We start from the raw sequence: 18,226 nt of genomic DNA, 5'->3' as shown, positions 1-18,226 counted from the left end.
GGTTTCAAACCCGTCTGTTCAACAGCGGGTGGTTGTGGCTGGTGGTAGTCGGCAGAAAATGGTGTTCAGGTTGTGGTGATGGGGGTAGGTGGTGGCACCGGGGTGGTGGGTGGTGGGCGGGGCCGGTGATGTCAGGTGGTGGGTGGTGAGAGTAGAAAAGAGAGAGAGATCTTGTAGAGAGAGAGAGTGAGTAGAGACTTTGTATTTGTTGTGTATATACTTTACATTTAAATACAAAATACCAAAGTACCTTTATTTTATATTTGTAATTACGAAAATATCCTTTCAGTTAACATACAATATGGATGGAGTTAAGCCCGTGGAGCAAATTGGCGACAAAACCGAAACATCAGGGAGTAAAATGGCTATTTTTAAAGGACTAGGGCAAAACCGTTAAAACAACCAAACCACAGGGAGCAAAATAGAAGTTTACTCTTAAATGAATCAAACCAAAAACCATCAATCTAACTAAATAAACAAAACTGATTAACTAAAAACATATTGTTTAATAAAATAGGCTAATCAATCTATCTCGGTTGAAGATAATAATCTAACCAACCGAACAATGCACACCATGGCAATGTCTGTGTTTCCCGCCGCATTGCGCGCTATTATTAGTTATTAACCAAAACTGGTTATCCATGAGCAATAACTAAACCATTAACTTAAACCAAACAAAAAACAGACGAAACTGAACTGGAATCAACCAAAAACTGAATTAACTTAAACTAAAAAGTGAATTAACCAAAAACTGGTTATCAATTTTTTTGTACTCTCGTTTAACCAAACTTAGTTGAACCGAATCGAATCATTCATATTTTCATATATTTCTAGCTTTTATACCTTTGTTTCATATATTTCATATTTTATATCTTCATTTCATACTTTTATTTCATGTGTTTATACCTCAGTTTCATATATTTCTAAACAGAAGTTTTAGCCCGAAATCTATTCTCCTAATTTACATATATTTCTAAGCAATGCGATGTGTCGCTACCGCCGCATCACGCAGGCATCCTGCTAATTATAATAAATGATTGTAAATAATGACACATGTTATCACAAAATCTATTCTCCTAATTTTAATATTATGTATAATAAATATTTTCTCCAAATTTTATCTTAATATTGTATGCATAAATATTTTTTTTTCCAAATGTTAATATATATATATATATATATATATATATATAGAGGCCGGTTAACGTACAATACCACTTAACGCGATATTCTCAGCCGTTGGATCTTCAATCCATCAAACCAATTTAAGTCATTAAACTAGCCAAATTAATCTATTCAAATATTGAAAAAAAGGTTAAAATCGTCATTACGATATCTTAATCTCTGTAACCGACGGAGATTTGAATCTTAATTTCAAAATCGTATTCGAAAATCCAACCATTAATCAAAATTCGATCCATAAAATCAAATACAACAGCGTAAGAATCTTATTAACCAACCTCCTTCTGCGATTTCATATATGATGATTTTGGAAGTTCAGAACAGAAACAAATCGATAGACCGTCTATCGAAGAAGATGATGCAGGATGAAAATTATAAATATGCGAAATACATATTGAACGTGCGAAAAACCGTTCCATACAAAAAGAAAGTTTTTGTTTTTTTTTATAGTGTGCGAAATCATTTTTTATAACATGCGATTTAAAAAAATGAAATAATGTTGAAGATTTCTTATCGTGTGCGAATTCTTGTTTTTACACATGCGATTCTAAAAAAAGTTAATAATGTTTAAGATTACTTATAGTGTGCGAATTCTATTTTTACACACATGCGATTTAGAAAGTGAAGTTGTCTGTGGTTTCTTAAAGTGTGCGAATTGGTTTTCGAATCATATGCGATTTTGAAAAAAATACAGTTGATGATTTCATGTAACTTTGTCCTAAAATGAAAAAAACAAAAAATTATGAATTGATAATTAAAAAAATTAAAAATCAACTATTTTATATATAAAAAATGAATTTATTACCGATGTGACTTGTAATGATCAATTTTACCATAAATACTACTGAACTTACCACCCTACCTACATAATAAATTTACTATTTTAATATAAAACACCCAAAGATAACTACCTTCCATATTAAGATACTGAACACAAAAACACACAAAACACACCCACAAAAATGTCATATGAAGATTCACAACAGATAAAAAACATTGCAATAAAGGAACTATTGTCAACTCGCACGTTGACAGAAATAAGCATCGATGTAACCTCTTCTCATATGATTCTTGATGTGCAGGGGAAGATTCTTGAAGAAATCAAGAAAAATCAAGAGATGTGGGAGAGACTACTTAACGAACAACCATCAAGCTTCAGGGACGCAGCTTTGGATCACATGAAAGAACAGTCTCGAGCTGATGACTTAGCCTTCTCTTTCCTGAAAGACGCTCTAAACACTGTGAAAGAGAAGATGGAGTTCAGCTCGGCTGAACGTGACAAAATATTTGCTTCAAGTAACTAGATTTCTGTTTAATGGTTTTATGGTTTTATTTGTGTTAGACAATAACAACTACTTTATATTTATGTTTTTGGTACAAGTTTTGAAAACAACTTCTGCTTCATTATAATATAAATCGCATGAATGATTTAGACATCTTTGTCACAAAAAAAACAAGATAACTCAAAATCGCATGTACTAAAATGAAAACAAAGTGAAATCGCATGTAACCTACTTATATACCGACATCGCATGTTTACATACTAAATCGCATGATTGTATGATATAAACTCATATGTATGAAATCGCATGTTTGTCTTGTAAAATTGCACGTACAGTAAAAAAATTTAATCTTCCTCATCTGAAACCTCCTCCCACTGATCTTCTTCTTTAGTGCCATCATCACTACTTCCACTGTAATCTTCAAACTCATCTTCCTCTTCATCATCTTCGACCTCGTTGGCTTTGTGCCTGGGATCTTTTTCAATCTGGACTCTCTTCATCTTCTTTTGTTGTTTGCCTTTCAGTATCTCGCAAGTCCGAATATCATGACCTTTTTCGTTGCATACACTACATGTCCTTGACCTTTTTCCTTTCGGCTGATCATTTGTTCCTTCTTCGATTTAATCCTTTTATGCGAGCCACGTCCTTTGTTTCTTATACCAGCCGACACACGGACAGTAGGAGGTGCATTAGTTACTGGTTGTTGGTAACCAATCAACTTTGAAAACCGATCAAACTTTGGATCAAGCTGCTTGGTTATACGACTCTGATTAACTTTCTCTTTAATCTGCTTCATTTGATCCCTGACTAAAACAAGTTGATCAAGGTCGGATATCAAATTGCTAACCAAATACTCCCCTGTGTAGATGATTTCACGAGCAAGCTATTTAGCCTTCTGTTGCTCATCCTTGTCATTCACCTTTACATCGAACGTGGTGTTTAATTCATTCGGAACCACATCCTTTGTCCATCTCTTCATAACGTATGTGTTTGGTATTTCTTTAACACCAAACATCTTGAAAAGAAAATAGATGTGTTTACATAGCAGCCCATACTGTTCAAAATGCAAACAGCTACACTGTGCAGTTACATCATTTTCAAGATTCTTGAAACACACCTAAGAAAACCAAAATATATATATATATATATATTAAAAATTAAAATCGCATGTGTAAATGAACAATTTCGCATGTCTAAAAAATCATTTAATTGAATTAATTTAAAATCGCATGCGTACATCAAAATCGCATATTGCAAAATCATGTTCTGTGAAATTCGCATGTAGGTTTTCAAAATCGCATGTTTTAAATATATATGCTATAATACCTCTAATAACCCATCTCCATGAGCTTTAAAGTCTTTCAACGATATCCTTATCTGTGGACCCTCGATTTTGGTGTCCATCAGCAGACATTCGGTAATAGTTCCATATATCTCTATTTGCTGATCAGAGAATATAGACCTGGTGTATATCTTAGCAGCATCTTTTTCCAAAGTAGTTTGGCTCCAATCATTAGGCTCAGTATATCTTGAAATGTGATCATTCTTTCTATGATTGAACCTTTGGACATCCATTGCACCGTCAAAATGATTCATAAACTCTACAAGAGTGAGTTGTGAATTAGCCACCTGGCAAAAAAATGGTTCTCACTCTCTGATCTCGATGTTGTTCTCATAAGTCCAGACATTGGCTCGTTCCGGTAAAAAGCTGGAATCCACATGGATCTCATCGCAAACATATCATCAATCCATTTATTTTGTGTAAGATCGTACTCAATCATTACCAACTTCCACTGTCTCTCAAATTATTCAGGATCAATGGAATCAGTCCATACAATATCGCACATCCTCCTTTTAAACTCATCATTATTGCACAACTCATGTCCAACCTATACAAATAAATGGTTTTTATATCAGCCTATAACAAAATCTATATTATAAAAAAAAACGCTAACGAAAGACAATATAGCATGCTATACCTTATCTGCCACTTTTTTCATTATGTGCCACATGCACAATCTGTGTCTGCTGGTAGTAAAAACCTCCTCAATAGCTTGTTTCATAGCAGGGTCTTGGTCCGTCACTACAACCTTTGGCTGCCGACCAAATGACTTTACGAATGAATTCAGAAGCCATTTATAAGATTCAATGCTCTCCGATGCCAACAACCCAGCTCCAAGGGTTACATTTCAACAATGGTTGTCAATCCTAGTGAACGGAACAAACACCATCTTGTACCTGAACAAACACATGCAAAATACACATTGTAACATGCGAAATAGACAAAATATCACATGCGGAAATATACAGTATAACATGCAATATATTCAACACCTAATCTTCAATGTATATTAACATGCGATATTACAAGTTTAGGAGATCATATAACATGCGAAAAAAATAAAAACCATTTTATGTAACACTTACCTATTTGTCTTGAAAGTTGCATCGAACGATATCACATCCCCGAACTCCATAAAGTTACGCTTGCATAACCCATCGGCCCAGAACAAACCAGTTAACCGTTTGTCATCATCAACAGAATATTCAAACGAATAATCAACTAAATACTATTTTTTCTCGGTCAACCTATTAATCACCATGTCAGCATCATATTCTCCTATATAGCTGTTAATTCGATTCCTAAAATTTTTGCAATCATTAACCGTGGCGCCAACATTCTCGAAACCACCGTAACGTTTCCTCATTATATGGAAAGCTTTGACAGGGCCAAGGTTTAAAGTGCCTAGTTCCCATATCATCTCCTCCTGGACATCTGACAATTGTTTGTACGCTGGCAGCATATGAATATCATGTGGACATACAAACTTATGATTATGGCCATCAACAAATCTCTTTACTGTATATAATCTGCCATCCACCGTGCAAATCATAAGTTGAGCTTTGCACCCAGTTCTAATGGTCCCCCTGTTCCTTGATTTGAATGGCTTTTTTGACTTCGAATAAGCATCGTCAATACACAATGTCTTATGTCCCTCTTTAGAACAAACAAAATACTTATTTTTGATTATACCACCACTGTGTACTTCACCACCTTTCCGAGTAGAAAAACCAGCTAACTTAGCATATGTTTGGTAAAACACATATGCTTGTTCAATAGAGGTAAATTGCATTCCAACCACAGGTGTATCTGATGGTTCAACCTCCGGAGTGTAAACCCTTTCATCTACATAAATCAAATCAAAAAAAGGAAAACACATGCGATTTATCGGACTCCTAACATGCGATATATTAAAAACTCCATAATTTCATCATAAGAACAACAACACGTGCGAATTGTATGACTCATAACATGCGAAAATGATGATTTTGATAAATACGTTTTACAAATGCGATTTATTATATCATAACATGCGAAATCAGTATTTAGAATAAACATCACATGCGAATTGCCAGACTCATAACATGCGAACTTATACATGTTGCTTTCATATCAATTATGCTCAACATTCAAACTTCAAAACAGTTACAACAATGCAAAATCATTGCTACGATTAAATAAAACAAGTCTACGAACAATTTAAAGATCTGAATTTACATAATTACCATTAGAACACTCATTTACACCACTTGTACTTGCATTTCGATTTGGATTTGGATTTGCAGGTTCCGGATTTAAAACATCCTCAATCGTAACTCTCTGATACGCAGATAATTGAACATGATCACCGATCGATCGAGCTTCTTCAAAATCAACATTTGTGTTTCGTCCGGTGCTGCTATGTTGTAACACCCCGAAAACGGGTTTGGTAATCAAACCACATTAATACTGAAAGACGGGTGAAATACCGTTAGTGGTAAAATTAACCCGGTGAATATTAGGACTTAAATAAATAATCCTAATATTAATTAAAAAGTGAATAAAAGTTTTTTAGGGAATAAAATGGATAAAAGGCCCGAGTTAACGGGACTTAAAACAAACCTAGTCGTAAACCTTCCCGAACCCATTACGTAACTAGGAACATTTGACCCTAGTTATGAGGGTTGGTTTATTTCTATTAAGTGTTATAAGAAGGTTAAATAAAAGTTAAACTCGAGGGACTTAAGATGTAAAAATGGAAACTTGAGTCTAATATTAGAAAATTAGACATAAGTCACACACACTTAGTGTGTGTATGCGTATGAATGACAGGAGCAAGCTCCCATGGAGCCAAACCATAAATTCAACAAAATCTTAAAATTGGAGGATCAAACGAAGGCCAAATTCGGATTTGAATACATAGAAATGATCACCAAGTCAAGGGGATCGTAAGGTATGTCAAATTTCTAACATTCATGAAGTTGTGAAAATTAGTTAACTTTGCATGATGCGATCTATGCACGAATCGTAGAGGCTATGGCCGAATTAATGAAGTGTGATTGCTTAGGAACAAACCCTAAGTAGAAATTTGAAGTAAAATTGCTATGACTTGAATAATTTGATGATCTACCACAATTAGACAAGTGGGTTTTGATTATGTAGTGAAGATGATGATATACACATGTTTAAGATCATCATATTTGATAATAGAAACAAGACACTTGAACAATTTGCAAGTTTGAGTATTTGATCATACATGATAAAGGTTGAATTTTATGTTAATCTTGGTAAAATGAATAGTTATGAACTAGTTAGTAAATGTGTAAAATTATGCCCATTAGGTGTTTGTTAAAATGCCTAAATGAGAACTAAAGTGTTGAAATTCGAGTGAAACGCACATTTGAATAATATGGCGAATTATGCGAAACATGAAGCGATAAAAGTTCTAAACATCATGTTGATTTAGACTTAATTGTGTAAACCATGTGATCGAAAGTAGTTAACTTTTGATAAGTTAAGCTAACTAATGATGAAGTGGAATAGTAGCTTCGACATAGAAAATAAGTAAGGTGGAATAGTCGTGATTGTTAATGACTAATCTAACCACCTTGTAAATGTTGACAATAGTTTGACGCTTAACGAGCTAGGTGGAGGCTTGGAAAAGAAGCGGTCAAACGAAGCAAGTGCGAGAAGAAAATCGTAAACCGGATGAGAGGTAAGTGAAACTTACACCTTATTAGAATACTTATTTATTCTGTAAGTTATAAACTTGATAAAGATAATATTGGAAATATCGATTCCGACGCAATTGATACGGGTCGGAACAAATATAAACGATAAAAACCATGGTTTATGGTAAAAAGGGTGAAACGGTAAATTGGTCATGTAATGACTAAGAAATTATGAGTTTTCGATAAGATCACCTTGTAGTATAATATAATATTGAGAAAAAGGGTAAAAATGGAAGAAAAATCCAAAATGGGTCGGATGGGCAATTGGTAATTAAAAACCACGTTTTGCTACATATGTAAATGTTTGGTCATATAGGCCGAACGGGTTAAATGGTGGTGATAACACCACTTGACAATTATCGACTAATGTGGTTGTCAAGTCTTATGTTGACAGGAGCGATTACTAATTCGGATAATTGCATCGCCATAGATTGTGTGATAATAAAAGCGAGGTATAAATCGGGTCTGTTTGTTGACCCGGGCCAGGTACGTTGTATGGACTTATAGTTAAAAGTGCAATGTGGGTCGAATATTTAGTGAAGTCCTGATTTAAAAATGACCAACCCTTGATGGGTAAACTCGGTAAATAACCCTTAGAGGTTGTTTAGAAACCTACATTATGACTTTGTAACCTTAGATGCGAATAAAAGTAGTAGGCATAAACTTTCAAGGGTTAAATTCCTTAAAATGTGTCTTGTCGTAAAATAACATATCCGAGGGATAAAACTCGGAATAAGTAGTCTATTACATTAAATGCACCACAATCATAGTTGTGGTGGAAGACTAATCAATAGGGATGGTGGAATTATGACGCATACAAGAAATGAGCGTAATTTTATGCTTAAAAGGACATAAATACCCTTAACGGGTCAAAATATGACTATAAGCATAAACGGTTCAATAATGCGTAGAAACCCGTGATTGGCACCCAATATGATAGACAATGTTAGAATTAAAGGGTTCATGACGAATGGGGGGTCAAACAAACTTGTTTGTTTGATAAATACACAAACGGGTCAAAAGGTGTAACATTTGAATTTCAAGCCGAGAGCTTGAAATCAAGAAAATTGTGAATACGGATGTCGGATTATAACTCCATATGATGGATAATCAAATTACGAACGCGTAGGAAAAAGAATCGTGCAAAACGGACGTCTCGATCAAAAGTTATGAAGCTTTGAAGTTAGAATTTAGATTGAAATCGGAGCTGGGAAAATGCAGCAACAAGCTGCAACATTCTGGAAAATTCAAGGCGTCGCGTCATGCGACAAGGAAGGCCTTAGGCCGTCGCGCGACGCGACGGGTTGCCTGATGTGCAAAAATTGTTTATTTTAAACTTTTATGCATTGCGAACCCATTTAAATACGTTTTAAGCTACGTATGACTAATCTAACTCATGTTTTATGAGTTGCAGGTAAAATTCTAGTACCGGAGGACGATCAAGTTCAACGAAGAACCGAACACGTTCAAGATACAAGCTTCCGCACATTGTTAACCGTTATTTTAAATGACGAATTTAGTCACATTATGTGGTATACTTGAAAGTTGTAAAAGTTTTAATTAATCCGTATTTTCCAATAAAATTGTAATTATAATCACATGATTATGTTCGTGATTTAAAACAAAATCCGCTTAAAATTAGTAAGGGTGTTACATCTGTGGATCCATAAAAAAAACAATTGAATCAAACCCTAACGCAGAAGAACGAAAACTGCAGTTTGAGAATTATGAAAAATTTGAAACTGATTCGAATAATAATTACCGGGATATTAGTGTAACGAACTTCTCGCAGATTGAATGATCAGACGATTTGCCCTCAGATGAGATGATTGAATGAAAGGTCTGATTTAACCTTATGAGTGAAAAACGAATCAGACACGTGTACGGCCAATAAACTCGCGTATATAATGTACGATTAAGGGATTTGTATCCTACACTTCCTCAATATATATATATATATATATATATATATATATATATATATATATATATATATATATATATATATATATATATATAGGGGACCGCTAAAATGAGAACCACCTCGAGTTGTAAGAACCGTGAGAACTACACCGTACGGGACGAGGTGGACCAAAAATTTTTTTCATAAACGTAGTTGCGTGTATTATAAACACATTTGTAAAAAAAATTCAAAAAAAAAGCCGTGTGTGTAGTTTTGAGCACCACAAGTTTGTGTTTACGGGTACCGTAAATCTAACCGGAAAATTTACGGTACCCGTAAACACAAACTTGTGGTGCTCAAAACTACACACACGACATTTTTTTTTTGGAATTTTTTTTACAAATGTGTTTATAATACACTTATCTACGTTTATGAAAAAAAATTTGGTCCACCTCGCCCCGGATCAAAAAGTTCTCACGGTTCTTACAACTCGAGGTGGTTCTTATTTTAGCGCAATTCTATATATATATATATATATATATATATATATATATATATATATATATATAGAGAGAGAGAGAGAGAGAGAGAGAGAGAGAGGAAGGTTAACGTACATTACGGCTTAACGTACATCACGTACGACAGGTAATTACGCACGTTCATTTCAAAATCACACACGTTATAACTCAAAAATCCAAAATCACGCATATTGAAAACATTAATCATGCATGTTATATAACAAATCACGCACGTTATTGTACGTGAAGTACGTTAAGCCGTAATGTACGATATACTTTTTCTATATATATATATCCACCTCAAAATATTCGTCAAACTTCCTAATAACATTTTCAGTTAAATACTAAACTTAATTTAATCAGTTGAAATAATTTATCATCATGCTAATGCTAAACAAATACCATATACAGTATTATAAAATTTTAATTTCTATATTTAAATGTCGGCTACTAGTTAAGACGTTGTCTAGACACTCAATGTTCCTATTTTTTTCAAATGCATATTTTATTTATAGTATGGTTATTTTTTAAATATGTAATATATTCTATATTATGATGATATTTGTATCTCGTCCCATTACACATATTTTCTAAAATACTATTTGTATCAGAGTATTTATTTTTTATATGCATTTGAATTTTTTCGTGCGGTTAATATTTGTGTTATTTTATCTGTAGAGTCGAGTCGTAGCCACAACAAACAGAACACGTTAGATATCATTTTGGGCCTTTTGCCTAAGATTATGACGACTTTATTTAATGAACCAAACATATATAGATATCATTTTTATTAATATTGCAACTTTATTATCTTTTGGTTTTCTTTATTGGTTGTTTTGGTGTGCGATACCCAACAAAATTGTCACCGCGTACCTAACACAACGCAAGGGTTTAATAATATTGTTTATCTTAAACATGAGATGTTGCGTGTATTTACCTTTACGTTTATGGCTTTCCAAAATCCAAATCCCAAATGCACATTATAATATGGAGTTAATATATTCCAATCATATAACACTACAAATTTGGATGCTTGCATTTGGTATAACCAACTAATATTTTAGCTAGGTGGTCATGTTTGGGTTGATTTAATGTGGTTTACCGGTTAGTCTGTTTATTTTTAAGGGAAAGGATCAAATAGGAAGTTTATTTGGGCTAGGAAGTGTAGGAAGCAATAGGATTAGAACATGTAGCAACATTTAAAATAAAGAAAAAGGGTATTTTAGTCAATCGAACTCTTTCTTCTTCCTTTTCAAAACCCAGTAACTTCAAAACCCACCATCTTCAACCATTTCTTCACTTTCTATCTCAATAATCACGACATTATAGTGCGATTTTCATCACCAATCAATGATTCAACACCCGATCAACGTGTTCTTCAGCTTTTTGAAGAAAACCTAGTTTAATTTCATACAAAATCTCGTTTTTTCCAGTGATTTTGAAGATAATCACTCGATCCATTCGATTCGAGCGATGATAAGTGTTTCAATCATTCAAAATTTGTCAATTGTTGAAGAAATCACATTCGATCTATGTAAGAAATTCTTTAATTTCATTTTTACGATCTGGGTTTTTGATTTAGTCATTGCGTTTTACGATCTTAGCGGGGGTCCGGGGGCAGCGCCCCTGGTAGCGGGGTCTCAGGGGCGGCAGCCCCTAGCGGGGTCCAAGTGGCAGAGTCCCTGGCTGGGGTTGAGCTGGTTCAATGCATCAGAAAAAAAAATCCGATTAAATTGCTGTAATAAAAATGCATCAGAAAAATTAATTTTCTGTAAATTACCTCCGGAAACTGCATTCGTAAACTGCATTGGTTCAGACAGTTCACAGCACAGACAAAACTATTGTCATGGTTCAATGCGTTTTAGAGACAGTTTACAACACAGACAATTCACAGCACAGACAAAACTATTGTCATGGTTCAATGCGTTTTAGAGACAGTTCACAGCACAGACAATTCACAGCACAGACAAAACTATTGTCATGGTTCAATGCGTTTTAGAGAGAACACTTTCTTTGGTGTTTTTAGGCAATTGTGTTTTAGAACTAAAACATTTTTATGTGTTTTCTGGCCATTGCGTTTTAGAAAAACACATTCTTGAAGTGTTTTTTGGTGCATTGCGTTTAAGGTAAAACACTTTTTTAGGTGTTTTCAGTCCATTGCGTTTTACAGAGAACACTTTCTTTTGTTTTTTTAGACAATTGCGTTTTAGAATGAGTCATTTTTAAGTGTTTTCTGGCCATTGCGTTTTACAAATAAGACATTTCTTTGTGTTTTTTGTGCATTGCGTTTTAGGTAAAACATTTTTTATGTGTTTTCAATCCATTGCGTTTTAGAAAACAGACATTTTAAGTGTTTTCTGGCCATTGCGTTTTAGAAATAAGACATTTGTTTGTGTTTTTGGTGCATTGCGTTTTAGGTAAAACACATTTTTATGTGTTTTTAGTCCATTGCGTTTTAGAAAGTACATTTTCTTTTGAGTTTTTAGGCTATTGCGTTTTAGAAATAAAACATTTCTTTGTGTTTTCTGGTCATTGCGTTTTACAAATAAGACATTTCTTTGTGTTTTTGGTGCATTGCGTTTTAGAAAAATGTTATTTTTTAGGTTTTTTTTTTCATTGCGTTTTACGTAACTGGGGGTTTTTCTATTGCGTTTTACGCAACTGGGTTTTAATTTTTTTTTTTTTTGAATATAGCAATAGTATACTCGTTTTAAAGATAAAAAACACTCGTTTTTTTGGTGCAATTTTTATAAAAAAATAATGTCGTATGAAAGAGTTATTAACGTTTAAAAAATGGGGGGGAATTGGAGGAGAGAGAAACTATTGCCTTGGATTGACTATAATGCCCCTAAACAAACTCACGCGTCTCTTTTCTTCCCTTCAATAATCTTAGCCCTTGATTAAATAAATAGATGGTCAAGATCACTTCCTAACCTTTTTAACCAAATAAACTTCCTATTATATCTACACCCTTCTTTTTAAAACCTAAATAAAAATATTTAATGTTATAGCCTTGGATGATCAAGTATTTTATGTTAATATTTAAAAGGTAGAATAAAAATTATCATCAAGTTTTATAACTTAACTTTAGTATATACATTTGTATTTTTGTTATAATTTTTTTTTAATTGTAGAGGATTAATAAGTAGAAAAAAACCGAGTTCAACGGGTTGTGTTTATATCAATTCACAAATACGTGTATTGTGTTTAGGTTTATGTGTCTGACACGATTGTGCGATTCTAGCGTCTGGATTCGTGTCGAATTTTCTAGGTCGTGTCGGATTCTGCCCGCCCACTCGTATACACAACCTGTTTAACACCTCAAAGATTATGAAGAGAAGGTCGAGGTTAGGAGATGGCTTCGCATTTGGCAAGAACGAAATCTACATAGATCAAGGTAATGGGTCAACGTTGATAGTTTCTTGTATAGGTAAGAACGATTCAAGTTGGATTGACTTGAAACATGGTGTAACTAAATAAGCCTCAATGAACATTTTTATTAAATCTTGCACTTCTATCATGACCATTGTATACACTTAAGTATCTTATCTTATCTTACTATATAATAAAAGAAACCACTTTAGGGATACTTGTCATCATATTAGGCAATCTCTTATAGATAATTATTATTTTAGTTTAATCTTTTTTAATTAATTATAGATAACTCTCCTACTAAATATTATTAGTTTAATATCTTATGGATAATTATTATTTAGTTTAATCTCATTCTTATTTATAATATTATTTATTTGAATTAATTATATTTGGACGTTTTGTTTAGTTTGATATCAAATAGATTTTACGAAACTTAAAGTAAATTAACTAATATTATTTATCATTTATACATTTACGGAGTTTTAAATAAAGGGTTAAATTTATTGAGTCTTTGTTAACAAATTTTGCAACAACAGAATAATCTATTTTTATCATGAAAACCAAACTGTTTATTAATATATTAAATATTTTTATTTTCACTATACAAAATTACAATTACTCGACCCATGTAATACATGAGTTTTTTAAGATATAACTTTTTTATTATTTAGTACAGAAAATTAAATTTATTCGAACCGTGTAATGCGCATATTTTTAAAGATGTAATTTTTTATTATTTGGTATATAAAATTACATTTATTCAACCCGTATAATAAATGAGATTTTTTAAAGATATATTATTTTATTATTTGGTAAACAATATTACATTTATTCAACCCGTGTAATACACGTGGTTTTAAAGATATAACTTTTTTTTATTTGGTATATAAATTACATTTATTCAAACCGTACAATATGATTTTTATAGATATAATTTTTTATTATTTAATATATAAAATTATATTTATTCAAATCGAACAATAAATGAGGTTTTTAAAGATATATTGTTTATTATTTAGTATATAAAATTTATTTATTCAACCCCGTGTAATACACGGGGTTATAAGCTAGTTTAGTTATGAAAAATGAAACGCGGTGCGGTTCCTCAAGCGGGTTCAGCAAGTGGTAAGCAGTAACACCGCGCATGTTAAGGGGCAGAATTTTGTGTTTAGCAGGGTAGGGTTTGCTATTCAGAAGGGGATAGCGGCGCAACTTGTTGCTCGTCTACCTGCCATTAGTCTGTAATCGTCTTTGTTTTTATGAATATATTATCTGATGTTTAACCAGCCATTATTCCTACTAAAGTACTAAGGAGAGAATTTGATATTTGATATACAAAACCATCATGCATGTGCCCCTAATTAACATTATAATAAATCAAACGACAACGGGTTAGATACATGATGGTTACCTTTTCCCCGTTCTTATCCGGTATTTTATTCTTAAAAACTCCTAATTTATATAAAAACAAGCAGAAACAACCATTAAAATATATAAATATACATTAAACAAACAAATAATGGTAACACATGGAAAGTTTTCAACTCAAGATACAATTAAAGAAAGTGTGACTTGGAATTGTATACAAAATTCAAATGAATTTATGTCAAGAAAAGACAGAATGAACTTATGATCCGACCCATATTAGAGAGAAAATCCGGCTGAGTTTACGACCTGACTGTATTAGATAGAGAAAAAACACGAATGAATTTATGATATTAGACAACTCGTATCATAGAAAAAGCCTGAATGAATTTATGACCCGATCTTTATTGGAGAGAAAACACAAATGAATTTATGATCCGACCCGTATTTGAGAAGACAAAAGAATTCAATTATATTGTTTGATCATCTTTTGCTATTCACATCCAGCTTTCTCATGAACTAATGTGCTTGCCAAACATCAGGTATTCAGGTATCTACCAACTTTTATAGAATCTCCAAGAACACAACAAAAATTAAATATACAAACTATTAATAACATTAACACATTATACACCATTCATCCACATTACATATTTATGTCCTCTCCTATTTCAGGAGCATACCCAAAAACTCTCAGTTCTTCGGTCATCATCTCAACCATCGAATATATCTCTTCAGATCGACAATGCGATCTATCTCGTGCCATGAACTCGTTAACCGTGCCATAAATCTCTATACTACTACAACCCGGGGTTTTTGTTACCCCTCTAATCATCATTATATTTCTTAATTTATGTAAATCATCCCATCTATTGCAAGCTGCATATATGTTGCATAATAATACATAAACCCCACCATTTTCTGGCTCTAATTCAATAAGTTTCTTCGCTGCTATTTCAGCCAAATCTACATCTTTATGTATTCCGCACGCACCAAGAAGAGCTCGCCAAACAACCGAATTAGGTTTAACTGGCATAGTGTTTATGAGATCATAAGCTTGGGCTAAAAGCCCGGCCCGGCCCAAAAGATCAACCATGCACCCGTAATGTTCAACTTCGGGCTCGATTCCATGGTGGATCGACATGTCAGCAAAAAACTTTCTGCCTTCATCCACCATACCCGTGTGAGTACACGCACTTAAAACGCCTAGGTAACATATATGATCCGGTTTTATCGATGCATTCAGCATCTCATTGAACATGTTAATAGCTTCGTTTCCAAATCCGTTTATAGCATAACCGACAATGATAGCAGTCCAAGTGAACTTATCTCTTTTCGGCATTTTGTTGAAAATATCCACCGCTTTACCCACTTCACCGCATTTAAAATACATGTCGATAAGTGCATTTCCAACGAAAACGTCGTTTTTAATCTTGTTTTTGTCGATACAGACGTTAACCCACTTGCCTAACTCGAGTGCACCTGTGTTGGCACAGGCTGTAAGAATGCTAACCATGGTGAACTCATCGGGTTCTACTTTTGCATCTTGCATGTTCTTGAAAAGCATCAAAGCCTCCTTGAACCGGTTTTGCTTTACGTACCCATCGATCATTGCGGTCCATGAAACCGAATCTCTCACAGGCATTTCATCAAACAACTCACGAGCGAGGTCGAGTTTTCCAATATTAAGAAACCCTGATAATATTGCGGTCCAAGAAATAACGTCTCTCGCTTTCATGTTCTTGAAAACCGACAACGCAGCATCCATTTCCCCACATGCTGCATATGCATCAACTAAAGCATTATTCAACACCAAATTCGGTTCAATTCTCCCATCGTAGATGTATCCATGAACGTACTTGCAGCTGGTGGTGTCCTTTAACTTTGAACAAACTGATAGCATTGAAACAAGAGTGACACAAGTAGGTTCGATTCTTCTCTTTTCCATTTCATGAAAAAGCTTTCTTGATTCGTTAAACCATTTGCTTCGATTGTAGCCCGCAATCATGATATTCCAAATGATGGCATTGCTTTTCGTTTTCAAACATGTATCAAAGACCATTCTAGCAGCACTCATATCCCCGCGTAACGAGTACATTTGCATCAACGATGTTTCGACAGCTGGATTCGAACCAAACCCGAACTTACATACATGACAATGTATCCCCTTCCCAAATTCCAACCCGACCCGTTTTGTAAAACCGTTTAATAGAAACGGAAATGTGTAATTATCGGGCTTCATATCCCTCCGCAACATTTCTACATACATGGAGACTGCGTATTCGGTACGGTTAGTGCGAGAGTAGCCCTTGATCATCATGTTCCAAATGAAAACTTTTGGTTCAGGCATTATGTCGAACACTTGGCGGGCATAGTTAACACTGCCTGGGTCTCTAGTGCAACAAAAGACGATGAGTTTAAAACATATTAAAGGGTTGAGGCTTAAGCCTCTTACGATGGCTTGCAAGTGAATTTGCTTAAGTTGGTCCATGGATTTGCAAATGGAAATACGATCAAGTAAAGGATCTGTTTTCATCGTTGATACGAACATGAATGATGTCAAGATAGCAAATCTTTTAATGTTGCTAATTTATCATATTTCAGGTCTCTCACGGTGGTGAATGTGTAGACATTGAGCGCCACCACCGCCACAAGACTGTCAACAGTTTCTCTGATGTAACCGATTTGGGTGCAAGCCTCAAGGATTATGATTTAATAATTTGTTATAAGACTGGAGGGGATAGAGAGCCTCTTCCCCAAGGAGATGGGCTGTCATGTAGGAGGGGTTTGAAGGAGATGGACCTAGGAGGGTGGGGATAAAACCCTTTATATATTTATATATATGTATTTATAGCTGTGTGTGTAAGGAGAGAGGAGGGAGGCCCGTCCTCTCTGTCTTGTGGGGGCCGAAGTTGCCTAGCCGGAGGAGTGGGGGGCGGTGTGGGGGACCGGCGCCGGGCCTCAGCCGGCCCCTATACCCTCTAGTCTAAGACCAAAGGGTATGGGGCTCGTCTCCCCCGTCCCCGGCGTTCAGGATCGTCCCACAACGCCCCCGGCGGTCCGTCGCGTCGGCGGCGTCTTGCAGATGACGGAGGCGACGAGGCAAATATGGTGGGTCCTCTCTCTCTCTCCCCTCTGACTTCTCTCTCCTCTTTATTATATATTATATAGTTGGTTAGAACCCCGTGTATTACACCGGTTGAATAAATGTAATTTTATATATTAAATAATAAAAAAATATATCTTTAAAAATCTCGTTTATTACACGGGTTGAATAAATGTAACTTTATATACCAAATAATAAAACAATATATATTTAAAATCTCGTTTATTACATGGGTTGAATAAATGTAATTTTATATTTTAAATAATAAAAAAGTTATATTTTTAAGAACCCCGTGTATTGTACGGGTTGAGTAAATTTAATTTTATATATTAAATAATGAAAAAAGTTACATTTTTAAGAACCTCATGTGTTATACGAGTTAAGCACATGTACCTTTATATACCAAACAATAAAAAGTTATATCTTTATAAACCCTATGTAT

The 18,226-nt window shown here is 34.1% G+C and overlaps 1 protein-coding gene across 1 annotated transcript; it reads right to left on the bottom strand.

Moving 5' to 3' along the window:
* Window positions 1-15,214: 15,214 nt before the first annotated feature.
* Window positions 15,215-17,486, bottom strand: LOC110885725 (putative pentatricopeptide repeat-containing protein At3g15930). Its single transcript, XM_022133436.2, has one exon. It carries the CDS (start codon window positions 17,227-17,229, stop codon window positions 15,325-15,327), a length of 1,905 nt encoding a protein of 634 aa, XP_021989128.1. The 5' UTR covers window positions 17,230-17,486; the 3' UTR covers window positions 15,215-15,324.
* Window positions 17,487-18,226: the final 740 nt, after the last annotated feature.

This window comes from Helianthus annuus, chromosome 10 (genome assembly GCF_002127325.2).
Source record: "Helianthus annuus cultivar XRQ/B chromosome 10, HanXRQr2.0-SUNRISE, whole genome shotgun sequence".
NCBI lineage: Eukaryota > Viridiplantae > Streptophyta > Magnoliopsida > Asterales > Asteraceae > Helianthus > Helianthus annuus.
The sequence above is the reverse complement of the archived record's forward strand: the minus strand, read 5'-3'. Positions and strand labels throughout refer to the sequence as shown.